The sequence below is a fragment of the Stenella coeruleoalba genome (assembly GCF_951394435.1).
Source record: "Stenella coeruleoalba genome assembly, chromosome: 17".
NCBI lineage: Eukaryota > Metazoa > Chordata > Mammalia > Artiodactyla > Delphinidae > Stenella > Stenella coeruleoalba.
Window position 1 is genome coordinate 28807127 of NC_137163.1, and position 25338 is coordinate 28832464.

At 39.0% G+C, this 25338-nt stretch overlaps 1 protein-coding gene across 1 annotated transcript in view; it reads left to right on the forward strand.

The window, feature by feature from the left end:
* The window catches only part of RSPO2 (R-spondin 2), an 85450-nt gene extending 76544 nt beyond the window's left edge, over positions 1-8906 (forward strand). The window contains exon 4 of the mRNA XM_079901911.1: positions 8684-8906. Coding sequence (XP_079758037.1) covers positions 8684-8796 — 113 coding nt within the window. The 3' untranslated portion in view covers positions 8797-8906. The remainder of the gene's footprint in view (positions 1-8683) is intronic.
* The last annotated feature ends 16432 nt before the right edge of the window (positions 8907-25338 follow it).

The following is a 25338-nucleotide window of genomic DNA, read 5'->3' on the forward strand; positions in this document are numbered from 1 at the left end:
TTTTTTTTTTTTTTCATTTAGTTAATGGTTATCGATTGAAGCCCAAGATGAAGGGATTAAATCATCTTATTCAAATGGAGTTATCTTAAAAGGTACCTTCCATTATAGTATGAAGTCAGCTTTGGAGCAACTTGGAATTCTTCTCTGGTTATCCCATCACTCCTAATCAAATGAAATCAGTATCATTTTCTCTGCAAAACCTGATTTTTTTTCTGACTTAATTTAAGAGTGGCAAATGAGCCTGATTGTTTTCTGCAAATTTTATTTATTTTGAGTACATTCAGGGTGCATAGCTGCATGACATTCTAGCAGAACGGTTTGAATGCTTAAATTTTTTGATGATGTTCAATTACATGAGAATGTGTCTGAAGCACTTACAGTGCATGGTCCATAGCAGGACTGCCCACCAATCCACTTACCCCACCAAGAAATTTTATAGATTGCATCTTGATAAAAGGTAAGTAGAAGAATAAGCAATGAATCAATGCAGTGTATATTTACAGAAAGTCTCTAAGTTACAGATAAGTTGTCATGTATGCCGTATTAACAGTTAATAATGGGTTTTCAGTTATGATGAGGCCATGGGTTTTTCTCATAGAACTCTGTCAAAGTAATATTAGCCGTCTTCTAATGCTCTTCTGTCTTTCTTGAAAAATAACTCTATTGCTGTGTTCTTATCCAGGGACTTTTATTTTTGTTTCTTTTTGGTTTTGTTTTTTTTTCTTTTGCCATACGCGGGCCTCTCACTGTTGTGGCCTTTCCCGTTGCGGAGCACAGGCTCAGCGGCCATGGCTTACGGGCCCAGCCGCTCCGTGGCATGTGGGATCTTCCCGGACCGGGGCACGAACCCGTGTCCCCTGCATCGGTAGGTGGACTCTCAACCACTGCGCCACCAGGGAAGCCCCAGGGACTTTTAAAGCTGTAAAATTATATAAGAGAGAAATATTGAGACCTGGCTGCAAGTCCAGCTCTGCTGCTAATTAGCTGTAGGAACTTGGATAGGTCACTCGGATTTCTCTGTGCCTGGCTTGCTTTATTTCTAAAGCATTTAGCAGAGTTGGACTAGAGGGTAGTAATGTCGGGTATACTTGCTGTCTCTCCACCCTCTCCAACATGGTCCACTGCCTGAGGCTGGGAAGCCAACGTGATCAGAAGCCTTGCTCAGGAGTCACCACCTAACAATCAGCTTTTGTACTTGATATTAAATCTCTGTGCACTCCCTGCACCAGAAGATAATGACGATCATTCTTAGATCTACAACTCTATTCTTTTTTTTTTTTTTTTTTCCTTCTGCGGTGTGTGGGCCTCTCACTGTTGTGGCCTCTCCCGTTGCGGAGCACAGGCTCAGCGGCCATGGCTCACGGGCCCAGCCGCTCCGCGGCACGTGGGATCTTCCCGGACCGGGGCACGAACCCGTGTCCCCTGCATCGGTAGGCGGACTCTCAACCACTGCGCCACCAGGGCAGCCCTACAACTCTATTCTTATAGATAAGAGACCTAAGAGCAAAGGACCTGTTCTTTGCAGGTAGTTTATGTTAACTTTCCCCGTAAGAAAATGGGAACCTGGGTTTGTGAATAATGCTTTTTTCCCCTAAATCACTGTTTAAATAGCAGATTTCATCTTTATTTTCTTTTCTCTTAGCCTCCTTTACCTTCAAACATCTTTTTAATAGAGATGTAATTACATTTTTCCTCGTGCAGCATTTGGATCTTGCTACCTATTCTTAGTCCACCACAGAGCTTACCATTGGCTAAAAAGAAAAAAAGGCGACCTTCACTTGGGGTTAAAAGAAAGTATTTAAGAAGTTAGAACCTAAAAGCTCCCCTGTATATATATTTTTAACCAGAGATACTCTTACAGTAAAAGTGAATTATTGCCCCCTTGTGGTAGAGTTATATATTTATTTTTTTCACACAAATGAAATTTTCGACAGGATGATTTTAGTTTTCACTACTCTGAAACTCTTTGTCCTTGACGGTGAACCTAAAGTAGTCATGAAAAGAACTCGAGACATTTGTGAAACCACCTCTTTTTGTTTATTCTCACCTATCTTAAACTTCATGGAATCTTGTCTAAACTGATTTTTTTTTTCTTTCCTGTTTGAGGTACCAGATTTCTAAGAACTTAAGTTAAACAAATCAACTAGAGCGATCAATGTTGTGTGGAACAAACCTAGATATTATTTAGGTTACTTTTCTGTAGTCTCTACTGCTTCAAATGGGTTGGTAAGGGCTTGGTAATAGAAGTTGTATCTTAGACCTGAAGAACAGTAATTTTCTCCAGAGCTATACAATGAGGAAATTTTGAAACACCATGTGCAAGAAATCTTAGTGGTGATACACTTAATTCATAAAGGTTCAGGTCATCCTCAGGATTAGCTTTTCTCTTCCATTTTCATCAAGTTGAACAATGCAACAAGATTTTTTAAACCAAATGGGACTTCCTTTCAGCAAAATAGGCAAGAGACCTCATGCCTACTAAAATGTCTTTGAGTAGAGGCCTCGGAGAGAAAGGAAGCCATTTTGTACTCTTCTTTTTGCAACAAAAAATATGGTAAAATTTTACAGATAAAAGAACAGTAACACACAGTCAGAATCGGCTTATTGAATCACAGCTTACAAATTAGTATAAATCTGCATAAGTAGTAAGTATTCTGAATTCTGAATGACTTTCATGTTTGTATGTTTAGAGAAGCCCATTTTGTCAGTTGTCACTCTCCACCAATAGCCTTGTAAGATGAACAAGCCAACTGGTAAGCTATCTCCAGATTGTGTATAGATTTTTGAAAGCACATGCTCTTTTTTTTTTAATAAAGATGAAATGACTAAGTGACCACTTGGAAGTTTCAAGTTATGACTTGAAATTCAAGATGTCCAGTAAAGTTTCCTTAGTAGATGGCTTGTTATTTTTCAACACTATGACATTTATTGGTTTGTCTCTAGATTATTTTTTTCTCAAAGAAAATTTGATCACAGTCATCAAACAACTATTGAACAATTTACCAGTCCTTTAAAAAGACAACGGTCTCTCTCTGTGAAATGTTTTTAGTAGAGTGTATTTTTGAAAAACCAGATAGATGTTACTTAAAATGCCAATTAAGGAACTCTGTACTGTAAAGGAGCCAAATAGGTTCACTGGCTTTACTCGTTCTAGCTCACTGTCTCTGACTCTCCAGCTGATGTAAATAAATAACCATCAATATGTTGTTCTGAACCATTATGAACAGTGGAAAGATTTTTATCTTGGACGATGTAGAATATAGAGGGGTAGATCCCAGTCATGCTCATCATATTTGCCTAATTGGACACCTTTCTAGATACAAGAAGCTTTGTGAGCCAACATCCATTCTTAATGTCTAAAATATTTAGGTTAGTAGTTCTTAAACTTTCATGTGTTAGATGCAATTGTGATTGATCCCTCCACTAAGGAACCTGCTTACCACCACAGTAGGAATGCTTTTGAATTACAGGCTTTTCCTTATACCCATTTATGACAAGTTTTAGGGACAAGTCATAGTAGTACTCTTGGGAATAAATTTAACTGTCATGGCCTTAAAGTACAAAATACTTCAATTCATAGCTGAAAAGAAACTTTATGATTTCTGTAATCATAAAAAGAGGTCATAAAAAATTGTAGTTGGACATTTAGGTAATTTGCAATTGTTCCAGAATTATAGTAAACATCTCTATGCAGAAATCTCTGTTCAACTTTAGGTTATGTTCCTAGGATAGATTCCTAAATCTGAGTCAAAAGTTAGGAATATTTTTAATGCTTTTGTATACATTGCCAGATGGCTTTTCAAAAAGACTGTATCAATTTTATATTCTCATAATGCATCCTGATGCTGTCTTACCGTTTTCTCACTAGCTTTTTACATATTTTTACTTTTAAGAATCTTTGCAGTGGCAACTCATCTTAGTTGGAGGTTTTAATTATGAGATTTGATTCTTTAAATATATTTATTAGCTATTTTATTTCCTTTATGAATTGTATTTAGGTCTTTTGTCTCTTTTTTGAGCTTTTAAAGTATTTTAGGAATCAGCTGGCATTTTTCCAGAGAATTATCAATCACTCTTAAATAAATAAATCTCTATTGCTACTCCTTCTTGGGCAAACTAAAGTTGCTCATACGAGAAAAAGAAATAACCCAGTTACTATTTATTGTCTATATCTCAGTCCTTGTGGCTTTAGATGTGGAAGCAACCTTATGTTTCACCTCCAGCACATCCTCTGAAGTATGACAAGATTCATCGAGTTAGTAGTTACAGACTTCTTGTCCTCAGTTTTAGCTGCTTTGAAGGATGACTGGAGGTGATTCCCAAGTCTCCATGGTGAATTTCATAAATACAGTGAAGCCCAGGTTTCAAGTCAGCATCACAGACTTACCATTAAAATTTAGTAAAAATTGGTACTCGTTTCAGGTGATTAGCCTTGTCATCATAGTTGTGGCTGTAACAATGGTAACTATAGTTAATTACATTTGCATGATGTAGCTTACTTTGCTCAGTTGTGTGTGTATGTGTTTGTGTATATATATAGAGAGAGAAGCTTTTATCTTTTTCCACAGTCACAGCTACTGAGTTTATTCTTCAATTTTCTTTCATTGTATTTACCATTAGGAAGTCTTTCTCAAAGCACTTAGTAATCATAATACAAACCCTAGACAGCCTTTGTACCTTACTGATGTACGTACAATAACCATTGCTCCGATGATAAAAAGACTCTTACCTAAATCTAGTGAGAGGAAAAATCATTTGAAGACCTTCCTAGAATTGGGGAGCTTATGAAAGAATGAAATTCATGTCTGACTGGCAGTGGAGTCAGTATTTTCACAGCTTCATGTAATTTATAAGTCTGCCTGATATCTTGGTTCAAAATAATCTGTCCTATTCCTGATTCTAAGAGTAGCAATCTACGGCTGGATGTTACAAGTATTTCCATAAGGGACTGTTCACCTTTTCATGTAGAAGAGTTGATAGGTTATTCTGTTGGACCATTTCCACATGTGTGCAAGTCAGTGTCATTATGTTGGTTAGAGTGTGGCTTTGATAGCATCTTTCTAACTTTGTTCATTTTGATAATAACCTTGTCTCGCTAGTGATGGTTTACATACCTTTTCATCCTAGGAACGCAACTTTTTCACACGATGCCTCATGACTTTCTAGTGAAAGATAATTGTAGCATCTTCATCCTATAAATGTAGAAACTGAGAGTCACAACCACAATGTATTACCAGACATCTCAGTTACAAGACTGCCTACCTGCCAGGTTTCCTTCCTCTTAGAGAGGACCTTTCTCTATTAAACCACATTGTTTTCCTTAAAAACTGTTATATCTGGGCCAGTCATCTTCTTGCATTCATATAACAGTGCTGTAAAGATTTGCTCTGTAGATCAGATTCTGCCTGATCTTGAAGAGATTCCCCCAATAGTAATTTAAGGCCACTGCATTCTTCAAGTACTCAGGACAATGATATGAAGAATTTTTCATTGGAGTTGGACATAGCTGAAGGCTGACAATCTCCTCATAAAACTCAAACCTTTTCTGCTCATCCTGGGCAGTATATTTGCCGAGTCTTCTCTTGGGAACTGAGAAGTAAGAAAGTTAAGTCCATGGGTTGAATCACTCTTTGGGTGACTGGCATCATATTTGCCCTTAAATGCTCAGGGTGAATGTACTTGATAATGTGGAACAATCTGAAACTACACAAGTCATTCTCTGAGTCTAAGTTCATAGTCACAGATGTAAAGAAGTTAAGTGGAAACAAATTAGCACACTTGTAGGTCCAATATAACTTATTTTCAAATATATAGATAAGAATAGGGATATATATTTCTGTTAGCCTTAATATTACCAATTCCTTATATTTGAAAATCTTAGTAGAGTTCAGAAGAAAATGTGTGCAAGACCCTTTTCATATTCTATGTTAGGTTATGTTTTAATATTTTACTACTTTGAGTTGGCTTAAAGTCCAAACAACCTACTATGGACCACAAAATATTTTCAGGTAATTTAGAACTATCCATGGTCAAGTCTTGGCTAATCGTCTTAAGCCTTTGGTATTTGCAAATATATCCTACGTGACACGTGGCTGACCAAAAACAAAACCAAGCAGTGAACAAATAGCACAGAGATGTCATTTAAAAGAGGCATCTGAGGAAAAATTTTAGGGTTGTAATAAGGTCTCCCAAAACATCTCTAGTTGGAACCAGTACTATAAAACTTATCGCCAATGGGATAACCATATAATCTATAAAATAAGTTTTCAGAAGCATTTCTGAATTTTTTGTCCCAGTATTGACTACTTTATGCAAATATTGAGGAACTTCTATTACACAATGTTCTATCAGCTAGCAAACACAAAAACTACTTGATATTGACAATTACATCAGAATAATATATTGATAATAGGTAAATGACATGAAATTAACCTTCTTTGAAAATGAGAGTTTGCAGTCACAGCATAGATTTGCTGTTAGTGAAGGAGTACACATCTAACATTCAACTACATAATTTATACAAAGAATTGAAATGGTGATTGGGAAAGGTTTTCTCTAAATTATATTCAGTATATTTTTATCTTAACAAAACACATTTTAAAATCTAGGAATGTTTGCATTATTTTTTCATTTAATTTTATTTTGTTTCTAAAAGAAACTCCAGCCTTTAAATAAATGAAACACAAACTGAATTTTTACATGGTAGTCAGCAATGATTTTTTTTTAACTAAGGATTTTTTGGTTGTTTTTGAGAGAAAATATAGAACTAAGAAAACCTTCCTCATAAAACTTTATAAGTGAAACTTCTTTTTAAATATGCTATTTTATGTTAAGTATTTCATCTCTCTGTCCTTATTAGGTGTGTCTCATCATTAGAAACAGTGTTACTAAATAGTTGTAACTTTACAGTTTCTTTGACTAACGATGCCTTGGACTAAAGTTCCATTGGGTAGGATTAACTACGTTTTAAGTTGGCAAAATGCCCTTATAACATAATGCCAGAACTTAATGAGAACCAGACGTTAACTTCAAGGACCTTCATAATTTAATATGAGGCATGCTTATATTCTTATTATTTTACTGTGGTATCCTATTAAAAATAAGTTATTCTTTTTTATCTTTGTTCTTGTGATAAAAAGTTGAACTCAGCAAAGTTTTACTTATTGAATCTAGGGTCTTACGAGTAAGACTTTTCCATCTTCAAACAAGACAGACCCTTTCCGATCAGAAAGAGCAGAAATGAGAACCATCTCCCTTACTTAAAAATCTCATGGCATCCTTTAATCTCCTGTGACTCTGGTTTCCTGTGGCTCAAATCTGTCTTCCTAACCTGTGGTCTATTTCTTTTCCATGTCTTATATCAGCCACTTCTCCATTGCCTGGATTGAAAAGCTGACCAGCTATATCCCTGTAATGAAAGGATCTTGGGAATATTGAGTTTCTTACGTGTGGGAAGGATGGAGAGCATGGATTAGAACGGAATGTTCTATTTGTGGTACTGATGACTGTGGTGTCTAATAGCTATACCTCACAGGAAGAGAAAGCTTAAGTTTTGTGGAACTACATGATAAATTGGAAGTAGGGACAGGTAGAGGAGGAAGAAGAGCTGACGGGAGGATTCTTTCTAGTCTGTGAGGAAGAACCTTCCTGTCCTGAAGGTGTATAGCACCAAACTTCTAATGCAGATGAACTTTCAAGCTCTTTTCTGTTCTAAAAATTCCATGATTCCTATATGCTTAGAACCCAAAGGACCTAAAGCAAATGCCTATATTCCTTATTCTTTTTTCTCACAGTCCTACGTAGACATACTTGCAAAGAAATGCTGAGACCTTATAAAGACTGGAAACCATACCACAAGATGGAAAAAGTAAAATACAGCAGAGGCAAAGGGAAAACTGCATCCCAAAACTCCTGATGGAGGAAAACCTCAACTATTTAGCTGTGGTCTGTGCTTCCTAGTGGCTAAGGCAAAGAGGGAAATAGGATAACAGGGTGTGATTTTCTGGTAGTAAAACACACACCTATCAGCTCTTCAGAAATAAGCAAGCATTTTTCTTGCTCTCAATAAGACCAACTTGCCTAGGAGGTTTGTATAAGAAGCCATAAGCCACATAAAAATGATGTCCTCATGAATTTTTATAGAAAATAAAGTACTCCACATATGTCATTTCATTTATTGGCCTTTGGAGAACACTGAGGGAATAATGTTAAAAGCTAGACGTTTTCTTCTCCCGTGGGGGCAGGGAGAGGGGCGTTTGAAACTTCTGGTATATTTACTGTAGATAGATGCTTATTTTCTTTTGACCCACTGACATATGGAGCAGTAGAAAGATGTAAAGATGTCTAGTAAAGGGTAGCCTTGTTAAAAGGAGGAGGGGATAAATGGAATTTTTGTGGCAGAATGATATTTGCAAGACTGATCAGGCCGCTGGGAGGTTTTTAAATATGCCAGTTCCCTGTAACAGGAAGATCAGTCTCTGTTTGAGACAGCATATCCAATTTAGTAAATTATTATTATTCCGTCAAAATTAATGTGAACAATTTTCTCTTTGAGGCTGCTTTTTCCATAGGTGATGTTTTCCAGATGGGCTTTGTATAAAACTCTTAATGTTTTGTGTTTTCTTTCCTAGAGAAAGAGCCTTTTCTGACATGTCTTCATTTCTTTCTCTTCCCCCTGTTGTAGGGAAGAGAGCGCCAAAGGCAAAGGAGAGAAAGAACAAGAAGAAGAAGAAGCTGATAGAAAGAGCCCAGGAGCAACACAGCGTCTTCCTAGCTACAGACAGAGCTAACCAGTAAAATAAAAGACACAGGGTGGTGTTTTTTTTTTTGTTGTTTGTTTGGTTTTTTTTTCTTGGTTGGGGGTTGTTTTTGCAAAAGTGCACAAAGCTACTCTCCACTCCCGGACACTGGTGGGTTGCATTTGCGCTGCTCGGACCAGTACCTGTTCCCAGTCACGTTGTGAGCGGAGGAGCCACGAGCGTGGTCTCTGTGTTATTTATGCTTTGATTTGCATCTGGAGACTGTGAAGGCGGGAGCTTGCGACCTGCAGCAGTGGCAGCAGGAGTAAGTGTACAGCATGTGACTCAGCTCGCTGTGCCCCCAGAGAGAGCCACCCCTGGTCCCACAGAGGGGCAGAAGGTGTGAGGTTGCAGACCCCCCACTGGAGAATTGACTTGTGCATATTTATGGAAAGACAGCGCTTGGCAGGCAAAGTGCTATTTCGCTTGTGACATTTCTCATATTGCATTTTCAAGGATCAAGGTATGTGGATATCTGCTTAGTGTTACCACACGTGGTTCCCAACATCTGTTACCTTCCAACTCTTGTGCACGGAGACTGCTTTTAGCTGGGGTTCCGCTGCAGGAATTCCCGTTCAGTTTCACAGCAGCTTGGATGTGTACATACTCTGCTGGGGCTACATATAAACCTCTTATTTACTGTATTTATGCTTTCTTCTGTGCAACAAGTCATACCTGATTAATATTATGTCACTTTGTTTCTAGTGGTTCCTAACCATTGTCTGGTAAATGACTGTTCTAGTTTTGCGAATTGATGAATGTTTTTCTGCCCCTTGAAACTTAACTTTTCTTTTCTTTGTGGGCTTATTTCTCATTGTAAGGATAGGATAAGCTAGTTTGTACATAGGGTCAAATGACCCCTGTCAGAGAATTTGAATATCAATAGACCTTCCCTACTCCTGACCCCAGCTAAAGCTTGAGGCCTCTGGCAGTCAGAAGCCAAAACTCCCTTTGAGTCTAAGATGTGAAGACTTTATGAAACACAACTGAAAACATGAGGAATTACATGCAGTCACTTGTAGTACTCATCATGCAGTTTCACAGGTCAACTAGAGAATTTTTCAAACTTTTAATTGCAAACTTCAATATGTATAGTTTCCATTTAAAGCAGTTCCTGACTTGCAATGACAGAGCATCTATCAATATTCTTAGGTCAGTGTAGAAATTACCATCTTATGAGACCATGCGTAGAACTGGAGGAGAAACATAATTCCTACAACTGCTGGTCAGATCTTAACAGGACTCCTTTGAACCAGAATTTCTTTCTTATCCAAGACAGAGAGGAACACTGTGCAGACTTCCCAGGTGACTTTCAGAGCAGTTGTTTCAAAAACATCACTGTCCACTTGGGGGAATCAGTTCTTAGAGGGTTTTGAATCGGCTTCTTCCAAAAGCATCACTATCTTTCTGGATGATCCAGAAGAAAATTAGAACAAAAAGGAATGGCTGCAGATTTTTGAGGAAAAATACAAAGGTAAAGCCTTTTTCTCACCTTGCATTTGCTAAACTACCTCTTCTGTATTTTTGTTTAACTTTTGAGTCAAAAGCATCTTACCAATAAATATGAATGTCAAATACGTCATTATGAAAATACTATTGCTATGAGATAATAAGCCATATATGAATGTTGTATACAACTTTAGGGTTTGCATTTAATCCTAAAGTGTTCACCTCCTTTCACATCTATTTACACTATATTCCTATTTACTAAGTGGGGAGGGGGCTTCTTTATATAGTGCTTCATCGTTAATAAGTCAATACCTGTTCTGTTTCTGGGATGTTCTTTTAGTGCATTAAAAAAATCAAAATTATTCTTGTGGAGATATTCTTTTCTTTAGAGATATATTTAGGGGAAAAAAAATATTTAACAACTGTACCGCCAAATATTGGTCCTTAAAAAAAAGCAGACAAATTTTTAAAACCTATGTTTGTAACTACATGCAGGACACTAACTAGTTCAGCTATAAAGTGCACTGCAGCAGAGTGATTAAGAGTGGGGATTTTAGAGCCACACTACCTGAGGTCTAGTCTAGACTCTGAGGGTCGCCTGGGGCAAATTATTTCATCTCCCCAGATCTCAGTTTCCTAATCTGTAAAATGGAGGCAACAATATTACCTATGTCGTAGGGCTATGTCTTAAAGACTAAGTAAAATATGTGTAGGGCTGTGTCTTAAGGATTCAGTTAGGTAAAATGCATAAAGTACGGTCAGCACAGCATGGTATAAACTAAGCAATGCACAAGTTGTTACCTGTTACTCTTGTTGCCTCTGTCCTTAGCTATTTATTTCAAAAATAATTCTCCCTACCAACAAAATAGAATATATTTATGAAATCATCACTTCCCTTCAATCTATTTTTTTTATGTCTGGATATTACTTGCTCAAACTTTTACTCTTATGGGAATTGATTAAAGCTACCTGATTTCTAAGCCTTTACTTATAAACAAATACAAACCAACAGAGAGAGACATACTATAGAGTAATTTACAGCTTCATGGTAATTACCCAAAGAAGATCTCGTGGTTTTCCACAAATGGCTATACCATTCCTATACTTCACACAATGTATGTTAAGTAGAACATATGAAACTGGTTTTCTTAGTATTTTCGGGTAGCTTAGCATCTGTAAAAGTAAAATATGGGACTACAACTTTCTCCAAGAAGCTTGAGTGGTATTCTGATAGGGATTACATTGAATTGTAGATTGCCTACAATCTACAATTGTAGGTAGTACTGTCATTGTAATCATATTAATTCTTCTAATCTAAGAAAATAGTATATCTTTCCATCTGTGTTATATCTTCAATTTCTTTCATCAGTGTCTTATCATTTTCTGAGTATGGGCCTTTTGCCTCCTTAGATAGGTTTATTCCTTTGTATTTTATTCTTTTTGGTGTGATGGTAAATGGGATTTTTCCCTTAATTTCTCTTTCTGATAGTTTGTTGTTACTGTACAGAAATGCGATAGATTTCTGTATATAAATTTTGTACCCTGAAACATTACTGAATTCATTGATGAGCTCTAGTAGTTTTTTGGTGGCATCTTTAGGATTTTTTATGTATAGTATCATGTCATCTGCAAACAATAACCGTTTTTACTTCTTCACTTCCAATCCCTATCAAAATACCAATGGCATTTTTCACAGAACTAGAACAAATTTTAAAATTTTTATGGAAACACAAAAGACCCCAAATAAGCAGAACAATCTTGAGAAAGAAGAACAGAGCTGGAGGAATCACACTCTCTGACTTCAGACTATACTACAAAGCTACAGTAATCAAAACAGTATGATACTGGCACAAAAACAGACACAAAGATCGACGGAACAGAATAGAGAGCTCAGAAACAAACCCACACACTTATGGTCAATCTACGACAAAGGAGGCAAGAATATACAATGGAGAAAAGACAGCCTCTTCAATAAGTGGTGCTGGGAAAACTGGACAGCTACATGTAAAAGAATGAAATTAGAACATTCTCTAACACCATATACAAAAATTTTTTTAATTGGATTAAGGACCTAAACTTAAGACCAGAAACCATAAAGCTCTTAGAGGAAAACATAGGCAGAACGCTCTTTGACATAAATTACAGCAATTTTTTTTTGGATCTGTCTCCTAAAGCAAAGGAAATAAAAGCAAAAATAAACAAATGGGACCTAATTAAACTTAAAAGCTTTTGCATAGCAAAGGAAACCATTGACAAAATGAAAAAACGACCTACTGAACAGGAGAAAATATTTGCAAATTATATGACTGATAAAGGGTTAATATCCAACATATATAAATAACTCATACAACGCAACACCATAAAAACGAACAACCCAATTTTAAAAATGGGCAGAAGACTTGAATAGACATTTTTCCAAAGAGGAAATGCAGATGGCCAACAGGCACATAAAAAGATGATGCTCAAGGTCAGTAATCACCAAGGAAATGCAAATCAAAAGCACAATGAGATATCACCTCACACCTGTCAGAATGGCTATCATCAAAAAGAATACAAATAAATGTTGGCAAGGATGTGGAGAAAAGGGAACCCTCTTGCACTCTTTGTGGGAATGTAAATTGGTACAACCAGTATAGACGTTTCTCAAAAAACTAAAAATAGAGCTACCATATCACCCAGCAATGCCACTCCTGGATATATACCTGAAAAAAAACCCCACTAATTCAAAAAGATACATGCACCCCAACGTTCATAGCAGCATTATTTATAATTACCAAGATATGGAAGTAACTTAAGTGTCCATCAACAGATGAGTGGATAAAGAAGATGTGGTACATACATATCTACAATGGAATATTACTTAGCCATAAAAAAGAATGAAAATTTTGCTATTTGTAGCAAGATGGATGGACTTGGAGGGTATTATACTAAGTGAACTAAGTCAGACAAAGAAAGATGAATACTGTATGATATCATTTACATGTGGAATCTAAAAAATACAACAACAAACTAGTGAACATAACAAAAAAGAAGCAGACTTACAGATATAGAGAACAAACTAGTGGTTACAGTGGGGAGAGGGAAGAGAGAAGGGGCATAATAGGGGTGGGAGATTAAGAGGTAAAAACTTATGTATAAAATAAGCTACCAGGATATATTGTACAACCCAGGCAATATTGCCAATATTTTATAATAACTATAAATGGAGTATAACCTTTAAAACTTGTGACTCACTATATTATACACCTGTAACTTGTATAATATGGTGCATCAACTATACTTCAATAAAAAACCTTAAGTGGGGGTGGGTGAAGGGGGTCAAAAGAGCAAACTTCTAGTTATAAAATAAGTCTTGGGGGTGTAATGTACAGCATGGTGACCGTAGTTAATAATATGTATGGCATAACTGAAAGTTGTTAGAAGAGTAAATCATAAATATCCTCGTCACAAGAGAAAAAAAAGTTTGACAGATTAGCACTTGGAAAAAGCCAATTTTATGAATGTCTTTGTTCTTTTTCAAGATGCTAATATCAGTCACTGTAAACATGAAATTTTCATGTCTTGCTAGAGACATTGGGAGAAGAGTTAACACTCAGCCTCAAGTGTGTAATTTATATGTAAAGGTGATGTATGATTCTTTCAACAACTACATCTTTTTTTGCTGTAGAGGGGAGCTGTGGGTAGGAGAGAATGATACTTCTGTTCATTTTAGAGAAATTTGTGCATGGTGGATACACTTGATAACACCATGTTAGAAAAAGCAGAATTAGTAACCTTGCACATGTTGACCAACCATATTATCTTCCCTCTTCTTTCCAAAGGGATAACCATTCCATTTCTACTCTTGATCCCACCCCGTCTTTTGTGAGATCTTCAGTATCCACTCCTTTGATGGCTTCAGCCCTTCCTCTCCTTCCAACTTAAGGTATTCTTTCTTTCAAGGTCTTTATCATCCAGTATCCTGAAAAAGTAGCTTACATTCATTGATGTCTTCAGCCTCCTCCTATTCTCATTTATCTTAACTCATTTAAGTTAATTGTTCTGACAAACGTAGCAATACATTTCCTTTGCTAAACAGAAAGGAAAATATTTGCCTCAATCCTTTAATGTGTTCTATCTGCTATTTCCACCAAGTTTGACTCCACTGGGCCCTTTCCTTGAGGAATTTTGTTTCTCATTTGGCTTCTGTGACATTCCTAACCTGGGTTTCTACTTCTCTGGCTACTCCTTTTCAGTCTTCAAGTTCTTTCTTGACTTAAATAAAAAATGTTGATATTTCAGGGGTAAACCCACTGCTTAACACTTTGGGTTTAATCTTTCCATCTCCTCACTCCACCTGGGAAATCGAACCTTATGGCTTCAACTACCAACTGTAGTTTTTGCCTTATAAGCCTGTATCTCTGTCTCCAGGTCTTTGTTAACTATTTCCAAGTCTCTACTAAATATCTTGATCAGGGGGCCCCATACTTAGGCTCAGCGTGTCTAAAACTGTATTTATTACTGTATCAGTCAGGGTCCAGTCAAGGGAAAAACCAGTCTAGGTATTTCAAACAGGAAATTTAACTTAATTGGGAATTGGTTATACAGGTGATGAATGAGATGAGAAGCTAAAATTGGGATGGCAAGACAACCAGGAGATTAGCAACAGCAGAAAGCCACTACCAAGAGGGGTAACAGGAAGAGCTGGAGTTCCCAGAATCCAGAAGGCAAAGCCACCCAGCTAGAGCTAGAATCATAGCTGAGGCTAGAGGTACGGCCACTGAGGACGCTGGAACCAAAGACAGAAAGCTTGTATAGCAGGAGGTGAAATCTCGGAAAAGATTCCAGTCGCCAAGAGAAATGCTGCCGAAGGCAAAGTGAGAAAGGAAGAATACTCTGGCTTCTCCCTACTGCCAAATTCCAGTCTTCCACCAGCATCTGCCATTGCCCAAACTTGCTTGGAAACCAGGGGCCCTCGGTAATGTAGTTCTCTGTGATGCTACAGCATAATCACTGGTTTGCCCCCCAAACAATTCCTCTTCCTGCCTTCTCCATTTAGTAATTAATATTTTTACCTACCTAGTTGGTTAAGCTAAGACCCTGTATTCATCATTTACTACCATTGTTCCATATATCTAATCTGTTACTAGATTCTAGTGAGTCTACCTCAGAAGCATCTCTTGAATTTCTCCTTACCTCTTCACCTTCTTTGTCTTAAACCTGTTTGGTTCTCTTTGTCTCTCTTCTGAACTGTTCCATTATTATCCTAAATATTCTTGCCCCAGCTTCACTCACTTCAACTTTTCATTTATGTTTCTACCATTTACTTTTCTATTAATATATTTGTTCTATTCTCATTTAAACATCATCCTACCCTTGTAGAATAAAATATTAAAATTTTCATGTGGAATACAGTGCCCTTTTAACTTTCTTCTTGTTTATGTATTTTGTGGGGATTATGAAAAGACTGAATGGACTGGGATGATCATTATTGTAAAATTTTCAAGGATTCCTTTATGGTTAACTTGGACATGGTCTCCATATTTGTCAATACCCCTTGAATCATGAAGGCAGAGATGTAAGGGCAACTATGGCTTTGAAAGTAGATGGTAAACATTAAATCTGATTAAGAGGTTAAACAGTCTGAAAAATATGTCAAAGATTTAGACAGATTCTCATATTAATCTATGATGAATCATTAAAGCAAACTGCCATGCACTACCTCCCCCAGCATTAGAACACATTGCTAATCACTGCTGAACTAAACACAAGTCTCAGAATCCCTCCCAATAAAGGTGTTCCAAGGAAACACTACCAATAGGTTGGAGTTGACAGGGGACTTATAATCTTTAGGAGTTAAACCTTTTTGATTCCCAGGTCAATTTAAAGCCCTAGATGGTGACAATGTCTTCTCTCAGAAATACTCTTTGTGTATTCCATGAAGTATTTTTCAAACCTTCCCACTAAAGTGCCCTTAAAGACAGAGAAAAGTGAATTTACAACTCCAGGATTTTAACCTGAAGCAGGCTTACTTCAAACTTGAAGTGTCTTTAGCACCCTAATTTTAATATAAAAATTATTCATGCAACAAAAAATTTTAATACAAAAAAGTCATGCAAATTGTGCATTCTACTCAGTAAAATGGCTGTTTTTAAATATGAACCTACTCCCCCAGCCTTCAGCATCCCCCCAAAAACCTGGAGTGAAATCATGTTCCACGAAGATGTTTCATGCTTATTTGGTCCTGTGGCTTCACATACTCCCTGGCACATAGTCACTTATACTTGGAGAAATGCCTATCCCCCTCTAAGAAGCTCAGCAGTGGTCCTTTGGTGATGTTCTGAAGTTCTCTAATGGCCTAACCAGCTCATTCCTCCTTGGGCTTTATAACCTCAGCTTCCATGGCAGCATGCTGTCTGAGTGCACATCCAACTTGAATTTAATTCTCTTCTACTGGCTCCCTTTCTCCCTCCTAGTTTAGTTATAAACTCAGCCTTCTTCACTAGGTCTGTTTTGGAGAAGAGAGGTTATCAGACTTTTTCTGTAAAGGGCCAGAGAGTAAATATTTTAGGCTTTACAAGCCACATGTCTCAGTCACAACTACTCAACCTTGTACTATTGCAGCACAAAAGCAGCCATAAGACAGTATGTAAACAAATGGCTGTAACTAAATTGCAATAAAATTTTATGTACAGACACTTAAATGTGAATTTCAGTTTTCACATGTCATGATATATTACTCTTCTTTTGATTTTTTTCAATCATTTAAAAAAATGTAAAATTGTTATCTCACCAGCTATACAAAAATAGGTGGTAGACTGGAATTAGCCCACCGGCTGGGTTTGTTGACCCTTGATATTGAAGGTAACTTGTTGGCTCATGGACTGTCCTTGCAAACTCTTTGAGAGGCTGCCTCTAACTCTGCCTCAGCTCTCCACACTCTGCCTCTGGAGGCATCCAATAAATGTATTGAATGCATATGCCCTGTTAACACGACCCTGTGTATGGAGATAAGTACCAAATTTATATTTCCACTCTTGATGTCTCACTCCAGTTCTAGCTTTATCCCTTGTTGGCCATAGACTATTACTATATTTCTGGCCCAAACCTAAAGTGAAATAGTAAAAACTCAAAAAGCAAAAAATTTTTTTCTAAGTTCTCTCCTAACTTCTTCACTGCAGTAAGTAGATCCCCTGTCTTCTAGCATACCTGAGCCCCTGCATTCTATTCAGAGAGTCATATACTTTCTCTTTATCCTCTATCTCTTCAACATCAAGACCTTTCCATCCTTTCTCTGTAATAGGTGTACTCTTCTTTGTTCTTATTACCCTAATCTACATGAATTACTGCAGTGGACTCATTTTAAACACAGCCCAAAAGACTCTTTTTAAAATGATTATTTGATTACACTTATTGGCTTCTTTATACTTCTGGGATCTAGAATTCCTTAACTGTATCTCCCATTATCTTAGTGCCTTTTCTTTCCATTAGAGTTTGGTCTTCATTTCCTGTATTAGCCTATGAATACTGAGTATGCACTGAATGCCTTTTAAGAGTAAAACTTTATAGTCAATAATTGTAGTGCCCCTGTTTTCTGGCTCGTTCATTTTAGTTGCTAGATGATTTTTAGACCAATGTTTTGTGTCATCTTGTGCTCCTCTACCAAGGACAATGGAAAAGATTACATGATAATGGCAGAAATGTCAAGGAAGACATCTTTCAGGGGCTAAACTTTGGCACAAAGCCTGGATGCTGAGTGTATGATGATCTGAGAAAGAAGTAGCCCAGACACTGGAAACAACCAGTGCAAAAGTCCTGAGGTGCAAACAGCATCAGAATGATCAAAGTACAGATAAAAGGGAAAAGTTGCTAGAGTACAGTCAGGAGGAACGTGAGACATACATGAGGTTAGGAGTATTGAAAGGCAAGGTCATGAAGGGTCACGAAGGGCCATGAAGGCTTTGGTGAAAGCTTTTAGTCTAAGTGCTTGGAAAATCACTGGAGGACCTAAGGAGGGGACTGATGTGATTTGGTTCCTTTGCCCTATTCACTTGGGCTGCTGTGTAGAAGTGGGTTTTCAGAGTGAAAGCAGAGAGAAAAGTTAGGTTATTGCAGTAATCAGATGAGAATTAATATGACTTGGGCTGCTGGGTGGCAGTAGAGAAGGAGAGAAGTGGTTGTATTCAGGACATAGTTTGGCAGAAGAGTCCACAAGACTTGCCAATGAGATGGATGTAGGGGGTAATCCTAAAGGAAAAAAGAAACAGGATATGTCCCCTAGGTCTCTTGCCCTATGCAACAGGATATATAGAGAAGGCAGGGAAAACTGGAGAATAAATAAATCCATTTTTCACATGCTTAGTTTAAGATGTCTGCTAGACATCTAAGTGGAGATACCAAGTAGGCAGCTGGATATAAATATGGAGTTTAAGTAAAAGGGTCAGGACTAGAGACATAATTGTGAGCTATATCAGTGTATAGATGGCACTTGGCACCAAGGAACTTTATGGGCTGATGCAGACAGAGAATGGACAAAGAGAGGAAAAGAAACATAGAAGCACTCAAGCTTTGATATCAACCAAAGAAGGAGGTACCAGTAAAGAGACTGAAAATGTGTCCAGGGAGGAAATCCAGGAGCAGTCAGCTACTAAGAGAGAGCACAAGAGCTGGGATTCAAGGCTTCCATAGTTCCTTTCCCCCTCATTTTAGAAAAAAATATCAGAAGTGAAGGACAATTAGGAAAACTTTGTAACAATCAAGGAGTTTGGTCTTCTCAATTTTTCCCCCTCATTTTACACTCCAAAAGTGAAACTTACCAATAGTTTACATTCTCCTTGAAAATGGTATCAATATTGGAAGAACTTAAGTCAATGCTTAAAAACCATGGAAATTATTCTTCACATAAATGTGATAATGATACTTAATTTTAGGTTACCATATTACCCATGAATTTCATCTACATTTATGATGAAATGATTATCTCAAGGGCCCTACAAAGAATTTTCTAATTTCTTTAAAATTTCATAAAATATATCAAGTGAATAATAAAACAAGACTTCTGTGAATTATAGGTCCTTGGGCTTGTAATTTTCAACAATGAGGAATTTTTAAACTTGTAATTATTGAGGTTGTTTTGTAACAGCTCTCTGATGTAAGACCATACATGTTTGAACAGAGTCAGGTATGGCACACACATACACAATCATGGTATTTAACTGGAAAACAAGATAAGTGTTGAAGTACTTTTTTCAGTGTTCATTGTGTAAAAATAGGAGAGCTAAAGTTTTAAGAACTTACATTACATTTTTAAAATTAAATAATGTTTCTAATCTTTTTTCCCATCACACATGCTTCTCCCAAGTTTACTCTCTCCTACATATTACTATCCGGAAAAACTAAATGTGGCAGAGACATCTAGTGCTTACTTATGTCTTTCTGACCATCAAGGAACATTGCATTTCTCAATCCTCTTACAGTTAGGTAGGGTCTTGTAATTGATTTTAATCAGTAAAATCTGGCTGGAAATTATGTGTGTCACTTCAGGGCTGGGGCACTTAAGAGTAGGTGTATGCTCTGCATGGTTTCTTTTCTTCTTTGTCTGTGATCATAATGGTAGAACCGCAAGATGAAATAAGCCTGGATCTCTGAGTCACTGCACAGAAAACAGTTGCCTTGGGTAGTTGGCTAACCTAAATCTGATTTTACAAAAACAAGAAATAAACTTTTATTGTATTAATCCGCTGAGATTCTGAAGTCATCAGTTACCTTAGCATGGTCTGGCATTACTCTGTAATGCAGTGTTTCAGTTTACTGTTTCACTTTTCAGTATTTCACTTTTTCTTCAGATCAAGAAACTATCTTACTTATTAGTTGAAAGCTAATCAATAGATATAGAAAAGTCAAAAAGATATTTGATCAGAATAATCAGCTTGTATAAGTTTAGAATTAGAACAATGACATCTACTCTCAATGAAATGTCTCATTTTAATGAAAGAAGTTGACATTCTGATGATGGTGGTACAATAATTTGTTGTCAAACTTCCGTAAAGGTTCATACAATATTGTTAGATATTCAAGGCAACACATAATCTCCATAGCTTTTCTCCACATACTTACCCTATGCAACAAGTGTAGGCAGCCTACAAAATGCTATTAGTGGGGGTTGACCAAGATAGTGAAATGGGAGGTTGCTCAACTCTCCTCCTCCCACAGACACACTGAATGTACAGCCACAGAGTCATTACCTCTGAAAGAGATCCAGAAACTATTGGAGTGACTCCTCCACATTGGGCAAATGAGAAAACACCCACAGTGAAATGCGTAGGAAAGGCTGAGACACGCTTTTACCATAAACCCTACTCTGAGCACAGCACCATATAAGTGAGAGGGAACTCCAAACTCCCAGCTTCTTCCTGAGGATGGAAGGGTTTTGACCCTATATTTAGAACCCCAGCTTTTAAGACTCCCACCTGAGGGACAGGACCCCAAAACACCTAGCTCTGAAAGTCAATGACACTTGTGTCCATGAGACCCACAAGACTATAGCAAACAAAGAAGCAGTGGTTAACTTGTACAAACACTCACTATGGCTATCTCCCCAGGGCTCAATGCAGAGGGAGCCAACAACTAGCTCATCTCCCAGTTTTTACCTGAAAGAGGTCCATCTGTATACTTTGAAAGCTGCTACCTGAGGGTTAAGCTTCTAACTTAGCACACATCTAGTGGCTACCTGTGATCATCCATGAAGACCGCAGAAATCACTGGACACCTCCCTCACTGTCTTCCTGTAGCTGGCTACAAATCACTAGTATCTCCCTGGAAGGAGCTTCTAAACATGTCTGCACCCCAGCTGTTGCGCTGCCATCTGAGGGATGGATCCCTGGATTACCTGGCTCTGACAGCCACTGGAACATCCACTCATGAATCCCACAAAAACAGAGTTCTTAAATGGCTACCCCCCCTTCAAGGGCTCAGGGCAAAGGGAAAAGGCAAAAATGCCCATCTCCTAGTCTTTCCCAGAAAGGAATATATCTGTATACTTTATTTTATTTTATTTTATTTATTTATTTATTTTGTGGTACGCGGGCCTCTCACTGTTGTGGCCTCTACTGTTGCAGAGCACAGGCTCTGGACGCGCAGGCTCAGCGGCCATGGCTCACGGGCCCAGCCGCTCCGCGGCATGTGGGATCTTCCCGGACCAGGTCACAAACCCGTGTCCCCTGCATCGGCAGGCGGACTCTCAACCACTGCGCCACCAGGGAAGCCCCATCTGTATACTTTAAAAGCTGCTGCCTGAGGGTCAGGCTTTTAATTTAGCATGCATTTAGGGGCTGACAACTATTGTTCCTGGAGACCAGGGAAGGTGATGGACACTTCCATTTTCTCCCTGTAGGCCATTCCAAGTCACAAGTACCTCCATGAAAGGATCTAATATACACATCTGACACCCCAGCTTTCATGGCTGCTGCCTGAGGGACAGGCCTCTGGCTCTCCTGGCTCTGACAAGCCAATGAGGATGGCATTCATGAGTCCCAAACAAATGCAGCAAACAAAGAAGCAATTCTTAATGCGTATAGGCGCACAACCCCTTTCCCTCCCCATCATGGCTAAAACCCCAGGCCCATACAGAGTGAACAGGCAAAAATGACTATCTCCCAGTTTCTCCCTGCAAGGGGCTTACCTACATACTTTCCCAGTTGTTGCCTGAGGGTCCAGCTTCCAATAACCTGCATCTAGATGCCAAATATAATCCTCTCCTTTGGGACACTGATGGGTCTTGGCACACTCTCACCTACTGGGAGCCACTAAGAACAAAGAAAGCAGCTTGGAAACCCCAAAGGTTTGAGAGACAACCAGAAGCTTGGGCTGGGCTGATTTATGAGGTTCATCTCCTACACAGACCACATTTTCAAGACTGGGAGAAGTGGCTGATTTATCTAATGTGAGGAGAACAACACAGAGAAACAGATCTTAATGAAATGGAGATAAGGGATTTATCTGATAGTTCAAAATAATGATATAAATATGTTCACTGAGGAAATGAGAACAATGTACAAACAAAATGAGAATTTCAACAAAGAGAAAATATAAAAACATACCAAACAAATCACAGAGCTGAAGAATACAATAACTAAGTCTAAAAATTCAATAGAGGGTTTCAATAGCAAACTAGATAAAATAAGAATAAATGATCAGTGAACTCAAAGACAGGGCAGTCATCCAATCAGAGGAGCTAAAAAAAAAATGAAAAAGAGTAAAGACAACTTAAGGAACTTATGGGACACTATCAAGTGGACCAATGTATACAATATAGGAGTGTCAGAAGGAGAAGTGAGAGAAAGAGCAGAAAACTTATTAAAAAAAAATAATGACTGAAAACTTCCATAACCTGGGGAAAGAAACAGATATCCAGATCTAGGAAGCCCAGAGAGAACCAAATATGGTAAATTTAAAGAGACACAGACTGAGAAACATTATAATTGTCAAAATTATAGACAAGAAGAGAATCTTAAAAGCAGCAAGAGAAAAGCAACTTGTTATGTACAAGGGAACCCCTATAAGACTATGAGATGTTTCAGCGGAAACTTTGTAGGCCAGAAGAGGGTGGAATGACATATTCAATGTGCTGAAAGAAAAAAAAAAAAACCTGTCAACCAAGAATACTCTACCTGGCAAAGTTATCCTTCAGAATTGAAGGAGAAATAAAGAATTTTCCAGACAAACAAAAGATGAAGGAGTTCATCACAATTAATCTGGCTTTACAAGAAACGTTAAAGGGAATTCTTCAAGCTGAGACAAAAGGATGCTATTTAGTAACAGGAAAATATATGAAAGTAAAAAACTCACTGGTAAAGATAAATATATAGTTAAATTCAAAATACTATCATATAATGTGGCTGGGTAAATCACTTATAACTCTAGTATAAAGATTAAAAGACAAAAGTATTAAAAATAACTATAAAAAGAGACCCAGGTCAAGATGGCAGAGTGGGAAGACCCTGAGTTCACCTCCTATCATGGGCACACCAAAATTACAGCTATTTGCAGAGCAACTATTGATGAGAAAGACAAGAATCTAGCAGAAAAAATCTTCTATAACTAAAGATATAAACAAGTTGTGGTATAGTCAAGAACCATACCCCAGGGTGAGTGACCCACAAATGGGAGGATAATTAAAATTGCAGAAGTTCTCAAGGAGCAATGGGTCTGAGCCCCACATCGAGCCCCCAAACTTGGGGGTCCTACACTGTGAAGACAAGCCTGAAGAATGTTTGGCTTTGAAAGCCAGTGGAGCTTACTTTTGGGAGACCCAGAGGGCTGTGGGAAATAGAGCCTCCACTCTTAAAGAGCACACACAAAATTTCACACACTCCAAGACCCAGGGTAGAAGCAGTAATTTGAAAGGAGCATGGGTCAGACCCACCTGCTGCTCTTAGAGAGTCTCCTGGAGAGGAAGGAGAAGCTGAAGCCAATGCTGGGGACACAGACACTGGTGGCAACCATTATGGGGAGCTCATTCTATCACTTGGACACTGGTGCTGCCAAGCATCATTTTGGAAACCTCCCTTTAGTTATTAGCACCTGGACCCAGCTCCACCCACCAGCCTATTGGCACCAGTACTGGGACACCTCAGGCCAAGCAGCTGTCTGGGCAAGGACACAGCCCTACCCACCAGCCAGCAGGCTGTCTTAAGACCTCCTGAGCCCACAGTCACCCTAGGACACAGTCCTTTTCACCAAAGGGCCCAGGACCTGACCCCACATACTGGTGTGCAGGCACTAGCCCCAGGATACCCAGAGTTCTGCAGCCAGAGACACTGGGACCCAGCTCTGACCCCCAGTGATCCAGCTCTAGCCTCAGAATGAGTCTCACCCACCAGTGTGCAAATACCAGCCTCAGGAACCCTTGGGCCCCAGCCCCGCCCACCAGCAGGCTGACACACCAACTCCAGGACACCCAGGGCCCTGAAGCCAGAGAACTTGGGACCTGGTTCCATATACCAGTGAGGTAGCATTAGCCCTGGGACCTCCTGGTCTCAGCCCCACCCACCAAAGCGCTAGCACTAGCCCTGGGACCAGCCACACCAACCAGCAGGCCAACAGTAGCAGTGACCCCTTGGGTCCCTCAGCCAGCCACCCTGGGATCTGTCCCACCTACCAGCTTTGCTTACCAGTGGGTGGACACCAGCCCCATGATCCCCTGCAGCTCTGCAGTCTGCCTTGTCAGGACACAGCCAACACACTAGCAGGCTGGCATCAGCCCTGGGACCCCTTGGACCCCAGCCCTCCCTACCAGCAGGCCAACACCAGCTCTGGGACACCTTGGGCCTCTGAACCAGCAGCCCCAGGATCCAGACCCACACACTGATGGGCTGACACCAGCTTTGGGACCCCTAGGACCCTACAGCCAGAGGCACTGGGACTTAGAGCCATCCACCAACAAACACCAGCTCTGAAACAGATTGGTCTTCTTAGCCAGCCACCATAACACTTAGAAATACTCACCAGTGACCCAACACCAGCTTTGGGACACCTCAGAACCCACAGCCAGCCATGTCTGGAGCTAACCCCACCAACCAGCAGGCTGACACTAGATCTGGGAAACCAGGCCCTGCAAATAACCACCCCAGGAGCCAGCTCTGCCCACCAGAGAGCCAACATTAGCCCTAGGAGCCCCTGGGGTTCTGCAGCCAGCTGCCTCATGATCTAGCCCTGCCAACCAGCAACTGGCAGCCTCCGCACAAGGCAGGGCCTGGCAACCAATTGGACTGGGGCCAGCCATGTCTACCAGACCACCCACAGTAGTCAGTCCATCACAACAGAAGCACACACACAGCCCACATGGGGGCTACCCCTAGAGCATATATCTCTGGTGACCAGAGTAGAATGTGCTGCTGGGACATACAGGACATATCCTACAAAAGGCCACTTCTCTAAGGTCAGAAAACATAACTGACCTACCAGATACATAGGAAGAAAACCAGCAAATTAGGCAATATGAGATGACAGAGGAACATGTTCCAAACAAGGGAACAAGATAAAACCCAAGAAGAAGAACTAAGTGAAACAGAGATAGGCCAACTACCTGATAAAGAGTTCAAGGTAATGATCA